At 44.1% G+C, this 24,018-nt stretch overlaps 1 protein-coding gene across 1 annotated transcript in view; it reads left to right on the plus strand.

The window, feature by feature from the left end:
• The first annotated feature begins 21,776 nt into the window (after positions 1-21,776).
• The window catches only part of ZDHHC17 (zinc finger DHHC-type palmitoyltransferase 17), a 92,698-nt gene continuing 90,456 nt past the window's right edge, over positions 21,777-24,018 (plus strand). Inside the window, exon 1 of the mRNA XM_070600233.1 lies at positions 21,777-22,049. Coding sequence (XP_070456334.1) covers positions 21,957-22,049 — 93 coding nt within the window. The 5' untranslated portion in view covers positions 21,777-21,956. The remainder of the gene's footprint in view (positions 22,050-24,018) is intronic.

The following is a 24,018-nucleotide window of genomic DNA, read 5'->3' on the forward strand; positions in this document are numbered from 1 at the left end:
CTTGTTTACAAAGCAGTGGAAGAACGACTGCCCCCGCTGTAACACGTGATGCTTCTTGTATAGCAGCCACAGTGCCACAGACCCCGGCCACAAAGCCAAAGAAACTGCCTGTTTCTAGGGTACAGAAGGAAGTAGGGAAAATTCCATATCCCCGATCCTGCACAACAGTTCCCACTGCCCTACCAAGGATGGCGATGGAAGGGCCGTAGGAGGACGTAGGGTCTTGAAGACAAGGGAGCGAAGTGGCTTCACTGTTGGCTATTGAACATATAATTCCAAACAATAAACTTGCTCTCATAACACAAAACAGAATTCAGTAGTTCATTTACATTAGTTCTTGTATTATCAATGTCGATTGAAAAGTGAGTAACCTTTAAATTTCACTTTTATTCACTTTTGTTTACATTGCCCTCATACTTGAGTTAATTATCATCTTAAAATACCACCTGCTATGACAGTGGCACGCAAGCTTTAATTACTGTTTAATTTTATAGCAGAGGGTAATTGTGTTTTCTATTGTTTTATGGATTACGTAGTAATCAAAATTGTGATTGACTTCAAAATACCTTTTATTATAATAGTAGTAGAGTGTGCTGTACAAATAGAAATAGTTGAGAAATAAAAATAATTATCCCATTCTTTCCTCTCAGATTCCACTTCCCAGAAGTCACGTCGTTTCATGTAAGCATGTGCAATTTCTTCCTACAAATCCCTCAAATGAGCTTATACTTACACACACACACACACACACACACACACACACACACAATCTTGCACTCAGCTTTCTCCACTTAACAATCTGTTCATGTCATGTAAATACTTCATAGTATGGATGGACTGTACATATATAACTGCTTATCTATTGAGGTACAATTAGAATGATTTTTAGATTTTTCACTATTGCAAACACTGCTACAATAAATAACTTTGTAATAAATATTCTTGCATGCTTATGTGATGTATCTGTAGGGCAAATTTCTAGAAATGAAATTGCTGGGTCAAAGAGTTGATGTAATTGAAATTTAGAGAAAGACTCTGAAAATGCCGCCCAAGACGGCTGTCCCAGCCCCTGCCCTCACAGCAGGCATCCTCGAGCATCTGTCCTTAACCTTTGCCAGCGTGGGACAGCATTGTTAGTACAGCACGCATTTCTTTAACCTTCAATGAGATCTAACACCTTACTATACATTTATTAACCATTTGTATTTCTTTTTCTCTAACTGTATTCTTTTTGTGGCTGGATTATTTTATATTGCAGATAATTTCCAAGAAAGGGTATACATGTTTTTGAGTTTCACATTAAATGACTAAAATTTTTAAAGCACACAATTAAAATTAAAATGAGATTGGTGGCAGGGTCATAGATAAGGAGGTAATGACTTTTGATATGAGGAAAAGATACCTGGTCGCGCGCCCACTCCCGCAGTGCAAAGCTGCAGTCTGCTTGCATTTGCCGCGTCGTTCTTAACACCCAGCAACGAAAGTCTCAGACACTCATATCCTCTTTAAAAAGCTCACAACATGGCTTATGGCAGCCTCAAACATTGTAGCTTAAAAATGTAAAAATCATACAGGATGGGTTGGCTCAGTGCCAAGAGCACGGAAAGCAGCTTTTCAGAGGTTATATAAGAAAGAGGTAAGGAACAAAGTCATTATGCCATGTGTAAAACGAGCAAGCTGGGATCGGCCCACATCTCAAGAGCAGCAGTGACGGAAACACGAGGCAGCCGCCAAATACAAAGGAGAAAGTCACTAGCACGGGGGCAGTCTGAATACTGGAACGCGGATCAAAGATTAAGCAAGGACCTGATTATCTTCCTTTAAGTTCAACTGAAGTAGCTCTCCAACACAGGGAGGTCCCTGAGCAGGACAAACCAACTGTTTTAGTTTTCGTTAGTTTGTTTGGCAGTGGTCGTGGTGGGTTTTGGCTGCAAGGGCAGGAGCCTGACTCAAATTAGTTCAGGCTGAAAAAAGACGTCGCGCGCTTCTGTACCAGGAAGCTGAGGAGTCGGGGCGTCAGCGAGCTCAGGGCCGGCTCCCCGGGGTGCGCCTCATCCCGCCTCTGCCTGCTGTCCTCTGCGGGGCCTCCTTCTCAGGCGGCCTCTCCCTCTGGTCCCAGCAGCATCAAGGCTTTACTATGGAGCCCCGAACAGACGCCCGGTGACTGCCTAAGTGCTGGGAATATAAGCAATAGCAAGACAGCATGCCTGTTCTTTTGTTCATTTAATAAAAATTTATTATTAAGTCCATTTTCAGAGAGTTCATCTCTATTCCCTTTATGTAAATAACGAATTCCTTCTTTTCTTGGACTATTTTTGATCTCTTTCCACATATAACCATTTTAGTAAATTCCAGAGTATACACAATTTTTTTATTTGATATTTCATCTGCACTCGCCCAAGAATGTAATCTTTGTATTTTTGTTAATAGCTAATTGTCCATTGAGTCAATGTACATTTTTTCATATTTAAAGACTAATTTTTTTAGAGCAGTTTTGGGTTCACAGCAAAATCGCAGAGAAAGTACAGAGATTTCCGGTATACCCCCTGCCCCCACACATGCACAGCCTCCCCCATTTTCAACATCCCTGGCTACAGTGGTACATTTGTTAGGATTGATGAGCCTATTGATGAGAGTATTTTCTTTCTTTCTTTTTTAAAGATTGGCACCTGAGCTAACATCTGTTGCCAATCTTTTCTTTTTCTTCTTCTTCTCCCCAAAGCCACCTCCGGGAACCCGCGCCCGGCCTCCCCCCTCCCCCCGCCGCAAGGATATTGTTATATATTCTAGTTGCAGGTCCTTCCGGCTCTGCTACATGGGACGCAGCCTCAGCATGGCCTGATGAGCGATGCTAGGTCTGCACCCAGTATCCAAACCAGCGAAAGCCTGGGCCGCAGAAGTGGAGCGCACAAATTTAACCACTCCTCCAAGGGCTGGCCCAGATGAGAGCATTTTCAATGTCCTAAAAATCCTCTGTGCTTTGCTCATTCATCCTTCACCCATATGCCCCTGCCTCAGTCCGCCCCCCTGTAACTCCTGGCAGCCACTGATCTTTTTACTGTCTCCATAATTTGGCCTTTCCCTGAATGTTACACAGTTGGAAGCATGCAGTATTTTAGCCTTTTCAGATTGGCTTCTTAGTAACATGTCTTTAAGCTTCTTCCATGTCTTTTCATGGCTTGATAGGTCACTTCTTTTTAGCCCTGAATAATATTGCATTGTCTGGATGTATCACAGTTTATTTATCCATTCACCTACTGAAGGACATCTTGGCTGCTTCCAAGCTTTGGCAATTATGAATAAAGCTGCTATAAACATCTGTGTGCAGGTTTTTGTGTGGACATGTATTTTCAGTTCCTTTGGGTAAATACCAAGAAGCACAACAACTGGATCATATGGCAAGAGTATGTTTTGTTGCAGTTTTAGTTTTATGAGAACCCAACAAACTGTGTTCCAAAGGAGCTGTACCATTTTGCGTGCCCACCAGCAGTGAATGAGAGTTCCTGCTGCTCCACACCCTTGTCAGCATTTGCTGTTGTCAGTGTTCATTTTTGAACATTCTAATACGCACGTAGTGGGGTCTCCTTATTTTTGAATTTGCATTTCCCTGATGAACATGACGTGGAGCATCATATGCTTATTTGCCATCTGTATATCTTCTTTGGTGAGTGGCTTATGTTTTCGTCAGGTTGTTTGTTTTCTTATTGACTTGAGTTTTAAGAGTTCTTCACATATTTTGGATAAGCCTTTTAAGAGATGTGTCTTTTGCAAATATTTTCTCTTAGTCTGTGGCTTTTTTTTATTCTCTTGAATTGTTTTCTTTTTTAAGATTTTATTTTTCCTTTTTCTCCCAAAGCCCCCTGGTACATAGTTAATATTTTTAGTTGTGGGTCCTTCTAGTTGTGGCATGTAGGGTTCCACCTCAGCATGGCTTGACAAGCGGTGCCATGTCTGCCCCCAGGATTCGAACCAGTGAAACCCTGGGCCACCGAAGCAGAGTCCGCCAACTTAACCACTGGGCCACGGAACCAGCCCCTGAATTGCTTTTTGAAGAGCACAAGTTTTTAATTTTAATGAAGCCCAGCTTATCTATTATTTCTTTCATGGATTGTGCCTTTTGTGTTGTATCTGAAAAGCCATCACCATACTCAAGGTCAGCTAAGCTTTCTCCTGTGTTATCTTCCAGGAGCTTTGTAGTTTTGCATTTTACATTTAGATCTGTGATCCACTTTGATTTGATTTTTGTGAAGGGTGTGAGGTCTGTGTCTAGATTCGCTTTTTTGCCTGTGGATGTCCAATTGTTCCTTTGCTTCGTTGTGTTGCCTTTGCTTCTTTGTCAAGGGCCAGTTGACTATGTAGATCTGGGTCTTTTTGCATTCCCTCTTTTGTCCCATGGATGTATTTGTCTAGTCTTTCACCAGTACCACACTGTCTTGATTACTATAGCTTTATGGCAAGTCTTGAATTTGGGTAGTATCAGTCTTCCAACTTTGTTCTTTTCTTTCAATATTGTGTTGGCTATTCTGAGTCTTTTGTCTCTTTCTGTAAACTTTAGAATCAGTTTGTCAATATCCACAAAATAACATGCTGGGATTTTTATTGGGATTGCATTGGACTTATATATCAAGTTAGGAAGAATTGAGATCTTGACAATATTGAGTTTACCTACCTATGAACAAGAAATAGCTCTCCATTCATTTAGTTCTTCTTTGATTTGTTCTTCGGAGTTTTGTAGTTTTCCTCCTATAGATTTTGTACATGTTTTCTTGGATTTATTTAAAGTATTTCATTTTGGGGGGGTGATTATGTAAATGGTATTGTGTTTTTCATTTCAAATTCCACTTGTTCATTGCTGGTATGTGTGAAAGTGATGAACTTATGTATATTAATCTTGTATCCTGGAAACTTGCTATAATTAATTATTAGTTCCAGGAGGTTTTTTTTGTTGACTCTTTTGGATTTTCTACATAGATGATCAGGTCATCTGTAAACAAAGACAGTTTCTTTTTTCCTTCCCCATCTATATACCTTTTGTTTCTTTTTCCTGTCTTATGGCGTTAGCTAGTACTTTCAGTACAATGTTGGAAAGGAGGAGTGAGAGGAAATGTTCTTGCCTTATTCCTGATCATAGGCGGAAAACGTCTAGTTTCTCACCATTAAGTATGATATTAGCTATAGATTTCTTGTAGATTTTTCGTATCAAGTTGAAGAAATTCCCCTTTGCTCCTACTTTACTCAGAGTTTTTATCATGAATGGGTGTTGGATTTTGTCAAATATTTTTTCTGAATCTATTGATATGATCATGTGATTTTTCTTTTTTAGCCTGTTGATGTGATGGATTACATTAATTGATTTTCGAATGTTGAACCAGCCTTCATGACTGGGATAAATCCCACTTGGTTGTGGTGTATAACTCTTTTTTATACGTTGTTGGATTTGATTTGCTGATATTTTCTTGAAGATTGTTGTATCTATGTTCATGAGAGATATTGGCTTATAGTTTTCTTTTCTTGTAATATCTTTGTCTCCTTTTGATATTAAGGTAATGCTGGCTTCATCAAATGAGTTTGATCAAGGTACATTTTTAAAGGATGGTCTTCATTTGGAAATTATATGGCAGCTTAGGGTGAAAGCACTCAAATCCTAAGCGGGGTCTCCTAAATTATCATCACAGGAAAGGAAGTGCTAGATCACCTAGAAACCTGTCCTTGGTTTGTTTCAGAGCACTCCTTTCCTGATTTCTAGAACATTTACTGAAAATCTACTATATGACGGCAGACATCGTGCTAGGTGCTTGATAAACAAACACACACACATACATGCATATATATGGATAAATAAATACATATCCATTTCTTTTGTTTAAAATTAAAATTTTTATTTCGACATAGTTTCAAACTTTTGTTGCAGTAACTGTACAAAGAATTACTATATATCCTTCACCCAGATTACTCAAACATTAACATTTGATTATCATTTTCTCTTTGAGACTTTCAGATATGATGTTTCATTATCCTCACATACTTTAGCATGTATTTCCTAAAAACAGGGACATTCTTTTATACAACCATAGTACAATGATTAAAATCAGGAGATTAACGTTGATGTGAAAGTGTTGTCTAATAATTGGATCATATTTGAATTTTGCCCTTTGTCCCAATAAAGTCTACTACAGCAAAATAAAATTCTGGGTCCTGTGTTACATTTAGTTTTTATTTAATTTGGAATAATTCTGCAGTCTTTCCTTGTTTTTCACAACACTGACTTTTTTTAGGAGTATAGTTTATAAATTTTGTAGAATATCCCTCAATTTGGGTTCCTAGATGTTTCTTCGTGATTAGACTCAGGATATGGCTTTTGGTAGGAATATAATAGGAGTGATGTTGTCTTCTTCTCAATGCATCATTTCAGGAGGCACATAATACTACTTTATCCCATGTCCCTCTTTTCAAAGTACTTAGCATCTAGGATTGTTGACAGGCACACAGAGAAATAACTGATACAGTCTGATTAGCTCAATAGGAGAGGCGTACGTGTGTGTGTGAGAGACATTTTTTATTCCTTCCTCATATTCTCTTGGCTCACTCTTTTGCTTCAGCCATTGCCGCCATAACCAGCTCTGCTCTGCCCTTGCCTCAAGTGCATGGAACATTTCTTGCTTTTTACAGTAGGCCTTCTCTGCTGCCATGACAAGGGACACCTGCAGAAGCCCATCCAGATGTCTTAGCACTGGCACAGACTGGGGAGTCTGAAGGAGCTGACATTCACTGGGGCAACCTTTTACCACTGAGGAGTAGAGCCAGTGGAGCAATTGTCTCCTCTTCTGTGTCAGAGAATTCTGAAGCACAGTTCACACAGCTCTCAAAGGGCCCTCAGCAGGACCAAGCTCCAGGTGCCCACAGTGGTGACCAACTCCATAATGCACACTTGGATTGGCTTTCTTTCTTTCCATTTGCCATTTTTCTCCAGACCCCCACTCCTGCCCCCTGGAATCACTTGCCAAAGTAATCCAGCTTCATCCAAGTCCCTGTCACAGACTCTGCCTTTTGGGTTTTTTTTTTTTTGAGGAAGATGAGCCCTGAGCTAACATCCGCTGTCAACCCTTCTCTTTTTTTTTTTTTTTTTTTTTGCTGAGGAAGATTGGCCCTGAGCTAACATCTGTGACTATCTTCCTCTACTTTACATGTGGGACGCCTACCACAGCAAGACTTGCCAAGCAGTGCCATGCCTGCACCTGGGATCGGAACCAGTGAACCCCGGGCCACCGAAGCAGAATGTGTACACTTAACCACTGTGCCACCGGGCCAGCCCCACAGACTCTGCCTTTTGAGGGAACCCAAGATAAGACATTTAATATCAGGAGTAGACCTAGAAAGCAGACCCACAGGAAGGGATTCCTGAACTGAATCCCTCAACAGTCGGACACTTCCACTGTTGGTAGGAAGTGTAGGAAGGAAGTGGTAGGAAGGCCTCAATCAGCATCACTAAGACTTTCACTGGTAGATGACTGGGATGAGGGATAGACAGAAAGTCAAGCATTTGCTTATGGACCAGGGATGGCCCTTGGACAGTTCGAAGGCAATGGTATTTATAAGACCTGTGAATTGGTTCACTTTTGTTAAGGGCTCTTGGAGAATTTAAAAAAAGAAACTGCTGGGCTCAAGTTACCAACTTTCAATTCAAGGCGGGCTGTGAAAGTCTAAGGCCTCCAGGGCAGCATTTAAAGAGATGCTTATCTTTTGCATGCACAGAGCAAACTGTGCTGATAATCAGACCCAGGGTGAATTGGAAGGCAGGAGATCCACAAAGGAGACTGAGTACACTGCCTTGGCAAGTCTTCTATGCCAGAGGCAGGGCCTGGGTAGGGAAAGAACAGGACCCTGAGATCCGGAACGGTAGCATTTAGATGGACAAGCCTGAGAAATGTGAACCCCCAGATTCTTCTGATCTCTGTGTTGGCACAAGCAGCCCTCTCTGCTTTGCTTGAGGAGAAGAGCCTCTCATTGTCTGGAGACCCTGCAAGAACCTCAGATGAGGCAATAGCACATAAAGAAGCAAAGAATTGTAAGACACGCCTAATATTTACTGGAAGGACCTGAGGATGCAGATATGGGAGTGAATCTTGACAGTGTTGGGCCAGGGAGGCAAGAATATAAAGGTGGGCAGGAGAGAATTTATCGACTTTGAAAACCGCTTGGAGTTTCATGACGTAGCAAGGACACATGGAGCTGGTCCTAACATACTGCTAGGATGGCTCCTTAAAGCTTGGATAGAACGAAGGCCTATAACAAATGAAGCAGAGTCTAGAAGTGCCTTGACCGCCTTGAGGAAGGTGTCAGAAGGCTCAGGGAGGTTACAGTGTTAGAATAAATTTATAATGAGACCTGAGAACCCACCATCTGTCTCTGTTCCTTACAAGGGCCCAGAGGACATACCCATCTCCAAGGCAATAAGAAACACAGTGGTGATGGTACCATTGGCATCTCTGAGAAGCTCAGTGGTAGCTATGCACTGTAGTTGACGGTAAGAGATGCTGCTCTGGGACTTGGCTTGCTAATATCAATTGGATTGATAAGAATCCAAAATAGCAGAGGCCAGATGGTAGCACTTGACTGACGGAAGGAAAGTGCACATAACTGCGATAATGGGCTGCAAGGCCAGAGTGGCAACCAGAATGTCTTCACCCACAGGACCCTGTAATGATTAACAGACCAGTGTTCCTCAGGGCAAGCGAAATGAGCATTTAATACCCTCCACTAGGGTGTTCCTTGCTCTATATGTGTAACCAAAAAGAATCAACAGCTGGTGAACAGGAGGCTGATGCCAGCTGTCTCAATGGAATATTGCAACCTCTCACCCAATTTTCAGATTTAAGTGAGTTCTCAGACCCAAAGACCCTCCCATCATTTAAAGGCAGGCTGAGTAAAGACCCAGCAATTCCCACACAAGTATATACACTACATTCCTCAACTGTTCTCCCAAAGGACATCTGCCTATTCATGGAGAAACCGTACGCTGAGAAAAGGGAAACACACAGGCATTTCAAAACTTGTTGGATACAGAGTCTGAGCTCTCACTCCTACCAGGAAGCTAGAAGTGCTCCCAGAGTCTCCAGGTAGAGTGGGAGTCCATGGAAACCAGATGGCCCAGCTTCCTCTCACAGAGGTCCCTGGAGTCACTGACCTGTTTGCTTGTTTCCCTGGTTTCCATGTGAAGGAATGTAATGAAGATACTTAGCAACGGGCAGAACCCTCCCTTTGATTTGCTGACCAGTATAGTCAGAATTGTTATGACAGGAAGGAGCAGTGAAACTGCGCATTCCCACTGGCTGAGACAATGATCACCCTGAGAAGAGACATACAGACAAGTGCCACCACCAAAGACTTAAAGGATGGAGAGGGGTTGGTGCCATCACATCCCTGTTCAACTCCCCTATTCAGCCCGCTGGGCCACTGGAAGCCCAGACCCATCAGACAAAATGACGGTGCACTACTGTAAACTTACTGTAAGAACAGCCCAAGTCACAGCTGCTGTGCCAGGTAGGGCACATTTACGAGAACATGGCGCACAGACTTTGGAACCTAGTACCTAGTTATTGCTCCAGTGAATAGGTTCTTCTCAATTCCTGTTAAAAAGTAGCAAAAGCAGTTACCATTTATGGGGGAAGGAGAGCAGCACATGCTCACTGCCTTGACCCAGGGCTGCCTTAACTTCCCTTTCTCTGCAACAATATGCGAAGTCCACGAGGACATCAACCGACTCAATAGCCTACAGAAATCCATGCTGTGGTGATGACATCACGCCAGTTGACCTGCTCGGCAGTGAGTAGCAAGGTGCTTCTGCGCCCAGCTTCAGTGCTTCCACATCCAATGACAAAACACAAATGGACAGATGCAACAGCCCCTACCTGGCCAGGGGAAAGCAACCGAGAGCTCCAGCCCCTCCTAGATGAACTGGGTAGCCCACCAGGCAGACGCCCTAGATCAAGTAGGGTGGTGAAGAGAGAGAGGATGAATGTCAGTTACGGCCTTGAGACCCAGCACAGCTTCAGGGAATGGTGCATTCCTCTAGCACCCCTGTATCCAATCTTGTGTTGCACTGCTGTCAGCGACCACCTCGAAGGCTCTGTGATAGACTGCGTGTACTGCAGGCTGATGGCAGGTCCGAGGAACACACAGTGCGGAGTGGATCACACACCTCTTAGGCCCATTTCACATCCACAGCTGCCAGCCAAGCCAAGGAGACCCCTGACAGCAGCAGAAGTGTCCTACTTTCTACTCTGGGGCTTCTCTGCTCTGGAATCATGGAAGTATGAGACGACAAACACTCCGGGGGCAGCCATATAGCAACAGAGGCTGAGATGCTCCCTTCTGCTGTGTCACAGCCAGCAGTTCTGACTTCTGGCCCCTCAGACGCTCTCCTGCAGGGCAGAGCCCCCACTGCCTACAGAGGTAACCAGACTGATAATGCACTTCCAGAATGCTTTACTTCTTGTCCTGCTTTACTCCTAGTCCTCTACCCCCAACTCTTATTCCCTAGGATCATGTCCCCAAATAAATGAATGTGAGGAAGCCCTTGTCTCAGGGTCTTCTTTTCAGGGAGGCCAAGCAAAGACAACAAAGTAAGATAGAGCCCCACATGTGGTACTATAGAGTTTCTCAGAGGAAATAACGATTATGTCTTAAAGTCTCACCTTAGAAGTTTTCCCGGGGCTGGCCCCGTGACTGAGTGGTTAAGTTCGCGCACTCCACTCTGGGGGCCCAGGGTTCGCAGGTTCTGATCCTGGGTGTGGATCTAGCACTGCTCATCAGGCTATGCTGTGGCAGTGTCCCACATAGAAGAACTAGAATGACTTACAACGAGGATATACAACTATGTACTGGGGCTTTGGGGAGAAAAAAAGAAAAAGAGTAAGATTGGCAACACATGTTAGCTCAGGGCCAATCTTCTTCACCAAAAAAAAAAAAACAGGAAGAAGAAGAAAAGAAAGAATGAAAAACATGGGCTCTGGAGCAAAAAAAAAAAAAAAAAAAAAAAACCTGAAATTTTCCATGTGGACAAGAGGGAAGAATGTTCCGTGTGGAGGTATCAGCATGGACAAAAGCAAAGAGTCAGGAAAAGGCTTGGTAAATTCAGGACATGTTACGTGTTTCACGATGGCAGGAGCAATAGAGTCATGTGCGGGAGGAGGCCGGAGAGGTGAGCAGGAGTCAGACACTTTTGTGTGCCCTGCTAGTTGGAACTTCTCTTTGTAAAAAATGAGGAACAATTGCGTTCCTCCTTATGCCCACCCTTCCGTGTAGCCCGAGGCAGTGTGGGAACCATCAGGCTCCAGCACTGAGACAGCTGCCGTGCCTCTGCACATGAAGGAAGAATCCGCTCTGAGCGCTCACAGAAACTTCTAGAGAAATGTGTGGTAACATAAAACAGACATGGCGGGCTTCCTGTCCAAACTCACTTCTTCCGCTCCTTCCTTGCCGAGAGGAGCCCGGTTTTGCTTGTGCTAAACTGACCGAGTAGTCTGTGCGCAGGGGAGGCGCCGGCCTCGGAGGAGAGTTGGAGCCGGACGTGGGCCAGCTTTTCCTGCAAAGGCCGGGAGAGTAAGTATGTCACGCTTTGTGAGCCAGATGGTCTCTGATCCAGCTGCTCCACTCTGCTGCTGTAGTCTGAAGGGCAGTATTTAAGAATATCTAAATTTTATTTCTGGACATTGAACTTTGAATTTCACATCATTTTCCTATGTCACAAAATATTATTTTTCTTTTGATTTTTTGGCAACCATTTAAGAATGTAAAACCTATAGCTCACAGGCTGTACAAAAACAGGCAATGGGCCAGATTTGCCCATAAGCCATTGTTTGTGAACCCCTTGTATCAGCTAATCGGGGTGGTCTCATTTCTTTTGCCAAAGATTGGCCTTTGCATGGACAGGTAGTTAAATCCTGACCAATGTGACCTGAGGGGTGGTACTCTGCAAGCTTTCCTTAATTTAAAAAAGAAGCACAATAGAAGGAACAGTCCTTTTATTGCTTATAGATACTGCTATGTGTGCTAGGGCTACTGCAGCCACATTGAGACCATGAGGTTTCTCACCATTTTACTGAGAATAGCAGAGTAGAAGGAAAGAATCTGACCGATTCTTTGTAATATTACTGAGCTGTTGAATTAATTTAGAAAATATTTGAATTTTCATAAAATTACTGAAGTGTTGAATCAAGTTGACTCTAGACTTCTTGTTGTAAGAAATAATAAAGGTCTTTATCATATAAGCCACTTTTAGTCAAGTTTTCTGGTACTTAAAGCCAAAAACATTCTAACTGATATACAAGGACCTGGGAGAATACTACATAAGCCATTAAATAGAATAAAATAGGGCTATAAATGCTGCAATGGAAAGATATTCAAGACAAATTCTTCAGTGAAAAAAAGCAAAGTGTGGGACAGTTTGCACAGTTAAGATGTCATCGTTTAAGGATATGTGTGTAAATACCGTAAACTTTGGGGAAATTGCGATTAACCATGATTAACTCTGGGAAGTCTTATTGGGATGAGTGGGAAGCAAAAAGACTTAAAACTTAATTTTAGTTGTAGGTCTTACCCTATTATTTAAATTTTTAAAAAGATGTGCAATGAATACTTTTAAAATTGAAAAGCTGATTAAAAAAACAACAAAAAAAGAGGAAAATTGGTAATTCCTAGATAAGCAGGTATTTTGAATAGAATTCTGCAGGGGTCTGGGGATGCAGCAACTCAGTGCTGATGTGTAAGATGGAGTAAGGCCCTAGGTTCAGATAAATGATCTCACTTCTATTCTATTCTCTTATGTGGGATCTTTAGGTCTGGCACCTTCTCTCTGAGTGAAGCTTGGAAGGGTATAAACTAGAAGAGAGGAGCAGGGAACATTGGGTACCACAACCACAACAGTTCAGCTTCTCTCACCTTCCTGAGAAACAGACTATCTGATGGACTGCCTTTGGGTGTTAGGACCGTGTCTCGTCTCCTTTATGTGCATTAATGATTTGCAAGTGGGGAAAAGGGTACTTCGTGATAGAAGTCCTTCCTTAGATTTCACTAGTAAGACTTTACCTGTCTAGGAATGATTTAGTTAAGGAAGATAAAAGGGAATATTAAGACAATCGAGAGGCAAATAAAATCAAAGAAGACCCACAGCGTGAGAGATTTAGAACAGAAATCAGGAAGAAATTTCTGTTCAGAAAAACTATTACAGACAAAACAGAACAGAGGTTAATTAAGGACATGTGGGCTTTTCATTATGAGAGTTTAAAAGGAAATTGTCATCTGGTGGGATGGTATTATTATAATTAGAGTCATACAGATGAGGAGACTTTAGAGAGCACCTGTTCCCAGCCCTTTCATTTTCCAGGTGACAAAACTGAGGCTGAGAAATTAAAATTACAAAGATGATACAATTAATTAGCTGTGAAGCCAGAACCAGTGTTCAGTTTCTTATAATAGTCTTTCTTCTATACCACATTTACGGAGAATTATTTTATCTGAAGGCACTAGGATAAACTAGATGACTTCTCAAAGTCCTCGATAGGTTAAAAACATTAGTTAGGAACTAGAGCTATGACTTGTCACACAGGGACTTTTCACCTGGGGTCCATGGATTATGCTCGGGGATTCCTGAACCCTCTGATATTTATGCAAAATTTTGTGTGTGTATGCTTGGAAATCTGTAGTTCTTAGGGCTTTCTCATGATGGAATAATCTAACAGCGAGTATCCCAAAAGCCGAATTTGAGAGTAATCTCAGAGAATGAAATGAGGAGAAATCATGCAGTGAATGAAGTGACCAGTTATAGAAAGAACCCACCCTCAGCAATGAGGGCTGGAGGGGTCAGGGGCCTCTGGGTCAGTGATGCGGGAATGTTCTCTGGAGCTTCCGATTCTATCAACAAGTCACAGGCTTAGTGGGGGGGTAGAGGAAAATGCTCATGTGTTAGGGATTTTTGAAATGTCCAGGTGGCCAACTAAACTGCACCACAGGCTTTCTCCTCCTTAATACTTGTTCAAAAAAAAACGGTCTAGAAAATTCACCAATTCAGCAATCCAAAAATGAAAAAGGGCATACCTTAAGTTAAGAAAAGAAAAATGAAAAGACTGGCAAGCACACAGAGAAACATTCTGAAACAGAGCAGAAAAGAATGAACAGGCTTACTTCTTAATTTGTCCCTTCAAACACCTACCCATCTTAAGCTATACAGACAAATATACTAAATTCTGAGATTCACACTAATATCCCCAAATTTGTAGAGAAACAAACAAATGCATCTCCTTATATTTTTCCTTTTCTCACTGTACATTCCTAGAAAGAGCTGCAAGAAAGGCAGGTGCTGTGGGGAACGTGACCTACGGGGCTGACTCTTCCCGTGAAAGGGAAGGCCGCAGGGCTGCTCCCTGAGATGGGGGACTGGCTGAGGGCTGACGGTATTTCCTGCGGGAACGAGATCTAACTCTCGGCTGGAACAAAGTCTCAGCAAAGATAGCATGACCCAGGCTTTCTGACGCAGGCTGTGCCTTTGCTCAGGAGAACTTATCTCCCCCCCTATCTTTTCCTTGAGGGACTGAAAAGTAAACAGAAGGTGAAATACTCTGTCCTCAAACAGAAACTAAGAGTGGAAACCAAACTGGACTCAGGTATGGAGGAGAGAAAGTAAAAACGTCATCCACACTGCATCACAACAAATGGAAAGCCTGTCAGAGCTACCCCAGCCTGAGCAAGAGGAAAAGAAAGGGCACGGCAACCACACAAGCATGTTGCAGCCAGAGAACGTATGTAACCTTCCTCAGGCCACGGAATTAAGATGATGGAATTGGGGTTCAAACCCAGGTGGTCTGACCAGCCTGGGAAATCTGGATAGAAGAATGTTTCAATTTACTAAACTGTTTCCTAAGTAAGATAAAGCAGTTGAGCCAATCATAGTTAGATTTCCAACTTTCAGTTTGATTCTTAGGTGTAAATAAGCCGCTGAGAGAAAAGCCCCTGGTTCCTGGTCCAACAGCTTAGGGGACACAAACCAATCAGGATATATCTCTCTCTAAGGATGGACTGGGGCCTGGGAGAAGAGGTCAGAGACAGCAGTGCTGGCGAACATTATGGAAGGGGCCTGGTCACAGTCTTGGCCTGCAACAGTTACCATACATCCATACTGTCCTAATGAAGCTCTGATATAAAACATCCTCCTGAACAGGCCCTTGGTAGGCGTCCAGCAGAGTGAGTGAAGGCGCTGTTAGCTCCACTGCTGCCCTTCCCAGCCCTAAGTCGAGCATGCCCCAAACACAAGAGTATCATTCCCTAGAACCAGGGTGACAGGCGAGCAGATAGCCTTCATGTGTCACAACAGCCAAATCAAAGCCCTCTTCTGTTTTCTGAAGACAAAGTGTAAAGAACACCCGATTTGTTCCCATTGTGAGTGTGGGTCAGTGAAGATGTGCGAATTCAGTCCTGCAGTCCAGCAGTCATTCTGAAAACATAAATGACACCAAGTATATAGCACACACAGGGGGCAAGCAGAGGATGGGCTGAGATGTGGAAAAGGTGTGGGAGATCATTGAAAATGTGCTTTGATTTTTCCATATTTCCCCCTAATTCATAGAGGGAATTAAGCTTCTCTCAACTACTTTCATTGCCTAGTGGTAGCAACGTAAAAGACGTATTTTCAATAAGAATTAACTCCTCATAAAACTGTAATTAATTTTAAGTACTATGTAGATAGTCAAAAACAGTTTTCTGGGACTGTCGAATTGTCATAGAACAGCTAATAAATAGTGTATTGGATCAAACAGGTAATTTTATGGCAACAAAAGTGTCTATTTCTATCCAGTCATGATACATAATCAACTAGCATACAACAACCTAATGGCTTATTAGCTGTTGTCTACATATTTGATTTCAGAAGTTGTTGGTACATCATTAGTCGTTTGCAAACTACCTACTGTGTAGATGTCTACAGACACCCTGGTACAATCCCATGTAGCCATCATGTTAACTCACTGTAAACGGCTCACTCCCCTGTAAAAAGGCGATATTAACAGTATTTACCTCTTAGACTTCATATGGGAATTAAATGAAATAATCCGCAGGAAGCATTTAGAACAGTGACTGGCACATAGAATATGTACCAGTTAGGGCCCCTCCAGGAAACAGAATTCCCTCCACGTGACCCACAGGAAGAAGTGTTAGTGAAAGTACGACTTACAGCGCTGTGGATAGGGTTAAGGGGATGAGCAAGGGCTGAGAGGCACCCAGAGACCAGGAATACCCCTCAGGCTGAAGGGACATGGGGAGGAGAGCCAGCTGACAGCAGGAGCTGTGGAAGAGGGACCACCAGGTAGGCACTGTCGTCTAAGAGGGATGAGGCTGCTGACAGTCTTTGTCAAAGTAGAGGAGAAACAGGAAGAAATACTCTGACCTACTTCTTTGGCCAGTGCTTCCTATCAGCCAAACTCAAACAGCAGCCAATTTGGCCAGGTAGCCCAGGAGATGCAGTCCTTGGTGATCTATTTGCTAGAGCATAAGGCAGAAAACAGCGAAGAATGGATTTGAGGGATGGGGAAGAAGAGGAAATGCAGATTAACCAGCATACTTTCATTCGTTTTCTATTTTAAACTAAAACATACTGTCTGAATCCTAACAAAGTTGGTTTAACTTTATCTTTTTCCCCATAGGGGAAATAAATTATGTGGAATGTTGTTCATGCTTTCCTTTTTTCTTATCTTCTTCATTCGTTATTCATTCATTTAACAAATAATTATAGAATAACTACAATGAGGATGCAGTATGCTAAGTATTATGTATAGGATTGGTATTCTTGTCCTCATGGAGACTATCATTTACAAACCACTCATATAAATTAATCTCATGTAAATAATGTAATAATATAGTAAAAAGTCCCTAGTATGAATGTTCATTTATGTAAAAGGAAGTAATACTTCTAAAAATGTGGCTTTTACATTTTAAACGTTCCTAGATTTGAGCAGCCGTTTTTGGATCATATACCCACTTGAAAATCTGAGGAAAGCTGTAGACTCTCTCCCCAGAAAAACGGGCATCCACATATGAGAAGGGCTTCCTTCGATCGCTGTCGTAGTTGAGAGGAGGGTCTCAAGCTTCTTTAGTTGTGCCTTCCTCAGATCCTCTCCCACGTCTCCACTTGCAGGTGTTCATGGGGTCTCTTTGGGCAGAGGTGCCCTACAACACTGCAGAGGGTCAAAAGGCAAAGAATCCAACTTAGTGGCACTGCCGGGCATAACTTGGGTTCTTCCCAAACAGTAATAAAATGATGGCGTCCTGGTGCTTAACAAGAGAAGCAGGCTTCCACATCCAGCATGAGAGGAGGCCTTGGGTGTTGCAAGTGCTCTGACCCACGAGGCTCCTGAGCACTTTACACGTCCTCCTAGAGGAATCTTCTCCTCTTCTCTGAGTCCAATCACTCCACATCTCCTGGCAGCAGGACTTTCTTAGGCAAGTTTAGATCCAGCAATCCATACCCTTGCCATTTGGACAATCCTCTCTGCCTGCCCACTTCAATATATACATTGTCATTTCAAATCTTCATTATTTCTCAACACAAAGTTCCATTCTCTTCTTTTCTTTTACTAGAGACGTTGATGGCCCCTGCAGGCTGACCCCAAGTTATCAGTGCTGATCTACTCTCTTTAGGGATGTAATCAGCTCAGTCTTCAAACAGTTCCTGGAAAGGAAGAATCTGCATACCACACCTCTCCCTCCCCCGCCAAAAATAACAACAAAATCAGTTGTACATTCCTTTAAAGGGAGAAAGCTTAGGGAAAAAAATAAACAGTTCTATTAAATCAAGTTGAATGTTTTGGTTCTGCCATATTCTCGTAGACATACAACTTTGTAAATGATTTCAGGGGTCCAGGCTTTACACTCAGTATTACCTATCGCTGCAGAACAAATTATCTCACAATTCAGCAGCTCAGAAAATTAAACACTTAGAGTTCACACAGTTCTAGTGAATCAGGAATCCAGGTGCAATTTAGGTGAGTGGCTCTGGCTCAGGGTCTCTCATGAGCTTGTGGTCAAGATGTCAGCTGGGGTTGCAATCATCTGAAGGTTTGACTGGGGCTGTGGGATCTGCTTTTAAAGTGGCTCATTCTCATGCCTGGCAAGGCAGGAGCCTTCAGTTCCTTGCCATGTGACCTCTCCATAGGGCTGCATGAGTGTCTTCATGATATGGCAGCTGGCTTCTCCCAGGGCTGGTAATCCAAGAGAGAACATGGCAAAGCCACAACACCTTCTATGAGCTGGCCTCAAAAGTCACACATATTTTTCTGCAATATCTCATTGATTATACAGGTCAGTGTGGGAGGGCAATACACAAAGGTGTCAGGACCTGGTGATAAGAATGTTTAGGGGCCCTCTTAGAAGCTGGTATCACACATGCCAAATTCTACATATTTCCTTTAATTCTCTAGTTTTTTTTTTTTTTTTTTGAGGAAGATTAGCCATGAACTAACTACTGCCAATCTTCCTCTTTTTGCTGAGGAAGACTGGCCCTGAGCTAACATCCATGCCCACCTTCCTCTACTTTATATGTGGGATGCCTACCACAGCATGGCTTGCCAAGCGGTGCCATGTCCCAACCCAGGATCTGAACCAGGGAACCCCAGGCCGCTGAGAAACGGAACATGCGAACTTAACTGCTGCACCATGGGGCCGGCCCCCGCTAGTTTTATTTTATCCATATCAATGATTCAGACAGAATATGAGTGCAAAAATATTGTCGTCATTTCACTTAAAATCAGATTATAGACTATTGCTATATGCGCTTGCTTTCTTTTGTTGAAATAGCAGACCCTTTGCCCCATTCCAGTTCTAAGTAGTCAGTATTTTATTTGGTTTTTAAAGTCTACAATTCTAATGAGACATAGACATTTATGAAATGGCTTATAGGAAAACTGTACAATTAACAGATTTAATTAGATTTCAAAGGACTATGATTACTGAACAGCATTTGGCTAGGTCAAATAATCTGAATGGTATCTCAAAGATGATCTCTGACTATGTTATGGTTACTAATTCTAACATTTACACAGAACAAATGCTTAATAAATAATTATTAAATGAACCAAATAATAATTCACTGAGGATCACTGCAACAGAAAAAATGTGGGGTAGAGGCAAGAGCAGCAGACGAGGAAAAGTGAGGAGGCCTCTAGACATGGTTCTGTTCCTACCTAGTTTTGTGACTTTAAGCAGCTTTCTTAAATTCCCCGACCATCATCTCCCCATTTGTGAAATGTTGGAGTTGGACTAGAACTGGATGATCTCTAATGCTGTCTTTAGCTCCAGCAGTCTAGCTTTAGACTAGCTTCAGTAGTCTCTGAAGTTACGTATGAAGCCACATCCATACAATAATTCCCCATTGCTTTCAATCCGTCTGCTTCTAAATCCATTTCACAATTCTTCTCTAACTAGGTCCATTTTGTCTTTGTATTTTATTCTCTTTCAGCAACTATTCTTCATTCCTCCCTAATCTAAGCAATTCTTTCGCCATTCTATCCATTGACATGCCCGCTTTCTCAGCTGTCCTTTACAGTACCCTGAATATATTGTTTCAAATCTGGGTGTAGATAAGAACTCTATAGTTACCAACACAGACTCTGACTGTATCTCTAGGGTTCATTTTAGTCCATACTGAACACAGCCCAAAGCTCAGTTTCAACATATTTTCCTGAGAATGGCTGCTCTTATTCCTGGTTTCTTTCTTTCTTCATTTAATAATGATTTAATTACTATCTTACAGTAGTGAACAAGGCAGACATGGACTCTAGTTGAATTGTTCAACTTCTTTTCACCTACTTTTAGTATTTTCTCTGTTTAAGTTGTAGAATTCTCAGAAGTCACAAAAAAACTTCTATAGCAGCCAGGCAGGTAATGAAAATGAGTGAAGCACGCCATAGGCCCAATAGAGACCCAGTAAAGAGGCCCAGATCTCGTGTTTTCCAGATAAACTAGAAATCTAGATTTTAAAGTGAAATGTCCTGATTTATTGAATTTTAGTATGTACTTAAAATATATTTAGAAAACTACCATGTGGGCCAAGTGAAACATTTTTGCTGGCTGAATTTGGCCCTTGATCTTTCCATTTGGGATCTCTGTGAGCCTAGGATCACTGAGAAAGGTTAAACATTCTCCAATTTTTGAAAATGCCTCCTCATACTCCTGCCCCAGTGTTCCTAAAACAAGGGCAGCCATGAAACATCCTTTTATGTTCCCCAGGACTAGTTTCTTCACTCTTCTACAATTCAATACCTTCTTTACCCCATCTCCTAACTTCTTGACTGTTTCCTTTCTTTATTCCCATCTTTTCTCTATTCCCAGTAAACGCATGACGTTAGAATAAGGAGAGGCAAGATGAAAACTGAACTGCTGAAGTGAAAATTACTTCTTTCCATGTTAGAATGGGACTGAAAGCAGCTTGGAGCTACAAAGGCAGAACCCTAATTCTGCCTAGTTCTGCACGCTTGGTCAAAGAGTGAAAATTCTTGGTTTTAAAGAATTTAAAAGCAAAAGAATAAAATCCAGCTCAGGCTGAAATGAGAAAAAACAGCAGTGCTGGGAGGACGGACACAAAGCCGGCTGCAAAGTTAACAGAGAATCGTGTTTTTCCTGCTGCCAAGCGGCAGCTGGAAAATGCCAGATCACCTCTCTTCGCTTTCTCACCAAGGAGGCTCAGGCCCACTTTGCTATTTTCATTTATTACCGGGCGTACCCAGTTCCTAAACGGTCTTCTCCTCAGACAGCATCCAATCCCTGGTTAACCTCCGCTTTTCCTAATCCTGCCTCAGAAACAGCGTCCAGTCCAGAGCGGATCCCCGCACTCCTAGACCCTCCTGACTCGTTTGGTGGGAGCCTAAACCTTACGAAACAGCTTCATGCTCCCTTTTCCAGCGGGATGCTCGCTTCCCCGGGAGTGCCCCTCCTTCCCACTTCCACAGCCGCCTGACGTCCGCGCATCGCAGGCTTCCTCCCGGTGTCCTTGGCTGGTCTGGCTTTAACACGAGGCAGGTTAGTATCAGGATCTCCAATGGATCGGGTTCCATCATCTCCGCTCAATCTTCCTCTGAGCGGTTTAGATTTACAGCTTTTAATAGCTAAAAACAAAGACCAATGCTTTCTATAGTTGTCCCATCAGCACATTTCCAGGAAGCAATTCTCCCCCCGCTCACGCAGCCCTAATAGCCGTTTTAAAAAGCCGTTAGTCGTTTTATTTGCTTGGCATTTCAGCGAATTCAGTTTAAATGACTTCAGGTCTGAAATCCCGGGTTCCGTTAGAATGTAGCAGACGGGGCGTGCAGGCTTTGAGCGCGTTCACTTTTCCGGGGCAGCTGTGAACTCCAGACCGACGAGGACGTGCTGGGAGCAGTGCAAGAGGCTTCTCCAGGCGGCGCCCCCGGAGGCCTCCAGCGCGGACGGCCCCTTCGAGCGTGCAGGCCGCGCCGCGTCTCGGTCCGCAGGAGCGACGCCGTCTGCCTCCGAGCCCGAGAGTCCCAGCCTCGGCCCCCGAGCCGGAGGCGGGTCCCGGGTCCCGGGCGGGGCCTCTCGCCGCCGCGGCCCGCGCTCTCCGCTGCGCGCTCAGGCGCTCTGCACTCGCGTGCACGCCTCCGCCAGCGGCCGGCGGCCAGCGGCGCACAGCTGCCCGGCCGGGCCCGCCCCGCGCGGCGCCCACGCCCACGCCCACAGCCTGCCGCCCGCTGCCCGCGCCGTGCCGCAGAGCGCGGCCCCGCTCCGGCCGCCCCGCTCGCGCGCACGCGCGCAGGGCCCGCGCCCTCGGAGCGGGGAGGGGGCCGAGGGGGCGTCACGCCGCGAGGGGAAGGAGGCGGCGGCCGCGTCGCCTCCGGCGGGGCTCGCGCTCGCCCTCCGCCTCGCCCGCGCCCCGCGAGGGTGAAACGCTTTCTCCCGGCATGCAGCGGGAGGAGGGATTTAACACCAAGATGGCGGACGGCCCGGACGAGTACGAGCCCGAGGCGGGCTGCGTGCCCCTTCTCCATCCTGAGGTGAGGCGCCGCGCCGAGCGCTTTCCTCGCCCTGCGGCCCCCCGACCTCCCTCCCCCGGACTCGCGGAGGGCCGTGGCCTCCGCGTGTGGGGCAGTGGAGCGGGCCGAAGTTGGGGAGGGCGGGGAGGCAAATCCAGGCCCGGCGAGCGGATAACGGGGAGGAGATAGCGGGGCGGGCCCGGCCCGGGCCCAGCCGAGCCGGGAGGCGGAGGTGCGGTGGGCTGCTCGCGGGGCTCCGGCGGCGGGGCCTGGCGCTGGGGTGGGCCCGCCGCTTGAGCCCCGGGTCCTGCCCCGAGCCTCTCGGGCGAGGAGGAGGCGCGTGTGGTTTTGATTTCATCTCTTTCCTCCGCCCGGGTGAATGACGGTCTCTTCCTCCCGTTTAGCTCCCTGTGGGGGAGTGTAGGGTACGAGCACAGTTTCTTGGACAAAGTGATGTGCTTCCAGGTTATGCCCTAGGCAGCACCTCGGGGCACCTTGTGTCGGATGTCCTTATTTGAGCGTTTGTCCTTAACCGACTGAAAAGACAGGTCAGAACTTTTGGGACCAGACCGACTCACACATTAGCTTGTCAGAGTACCGTTTTTGTCTTTTTTGGAGCCTGGGGAGGACAGTGCAACACGTTTCGCATCACAACATGAGTATATTCCCATCTCAGTAAACAGTGCCCCGCTCCACGCTCAGTCACACTCTGTACTTGTTTACCTTAGTTTATAGCTGAGCTGGTGCTGGAAGCAGTTCTTGATGCATTCCGGCTTTTAAGGATCCACAGAGATGTGCGGATGGGGCAGCGGCGGAGCTTCCTGAAGAACTCCGGTAGTTTTTGCGACGTTAAGGGATGAAGAATCTTTGTGTTGTAGTAGGATGAGCAAACATGGAAGTCTCTCCCCGGTTACTCTGCATTAGGATGGTTCTCTTTATTTCTGGATTTTGGCTTGTAGCATGCTTATATTATTTTGTAAAATGTGAATAAAGACAAACACTTAACCAGTATTATATATTAATACTCAGCCACCCTCTCATTCATCACTTTGACTTATCAAAAACAGATGAGAGTGTTCCTTAGGAATATGCCATATTTTTCTCAATAGAAAAAGCTCCCCTGGATTTGTGACAAACAGAACTGTACAGTATAATCATATTATTTTTTTCCCCTCACTTTTATAGGGTTTATTTTGTTTTGTTTTTTTTGCTAAAGTGAGATCATGCTATATTGATCTGTGAGCCTTTCTGTTCATATGTTAAGTAAGTAAGTATTGAACACCTGACTTGGGCAAGGTGCTGTCTTAGGAGCTGAACCAGAGCGATGAGCAATACTGACAGGCCTCCTGCCCTCCAGGGATGTGTGTTCCAGGCAGCACCTGCTTGAACATTTTTTTTACCAAAGCGGTAACATTTTCAGGACTGGCGTTGGAGACATCTCTCTTTTAGAGCACACTTAGGCCCTAAAAATATGTCAAGAGACAAAGTAGTTTGCAGATGATACATTGAAACGTTGCTAAGGAATGTGTCTATTCATCTGTTACTGTGAAAGTGTTTCAGATACTTAAATGTTGCTTCTATGTGTTTTAACATAGTGTTCTCTTTTCGTAAAGCTTTACTTTGCGAAGTAGTTTATTGTTTGATACTTTAAGAATAATTTTCTCTGGTAACAAATCCAGAGCTTGCTTGGTATAACGGAATGGCCTGCAGGCTTGAAGTTCAGAGACCAGTCTCTAGGTTACCATATGATAGAATATGACTAGAAAATCGGCTTCCTCATCATTGAAAGTGCAAGTTGAAATAAATGATATCTTCCATTCCTTTTTACCTAACAAACACAAGATCTGATGAGTTTCGATGCTTGGAGTCTTATGCTCGTGACTCTGAGGGCTAAGGACTTTCTGTGTGGTTCCTCTGGTGAGGGCTGCGTTCTCACCTGGTGCAGACGTGGTAGAGTACTGCTGCTTCCTTGCAGTGCGTTCTTGGATAA

Source organism: Equus przewalskii, chromosome 29 (genome assembly GCF_037783145.1).
Source record: "Equus przewalskii isolate Varuska chromosome 29, EquPr2, whole genome shotgun sequence".
Lineage (NCBI taxonomy): Eukaryota > Metazoa > Chordata > Mammalia > Perissodactyla > Equidae > Equus > Equus przewalskii.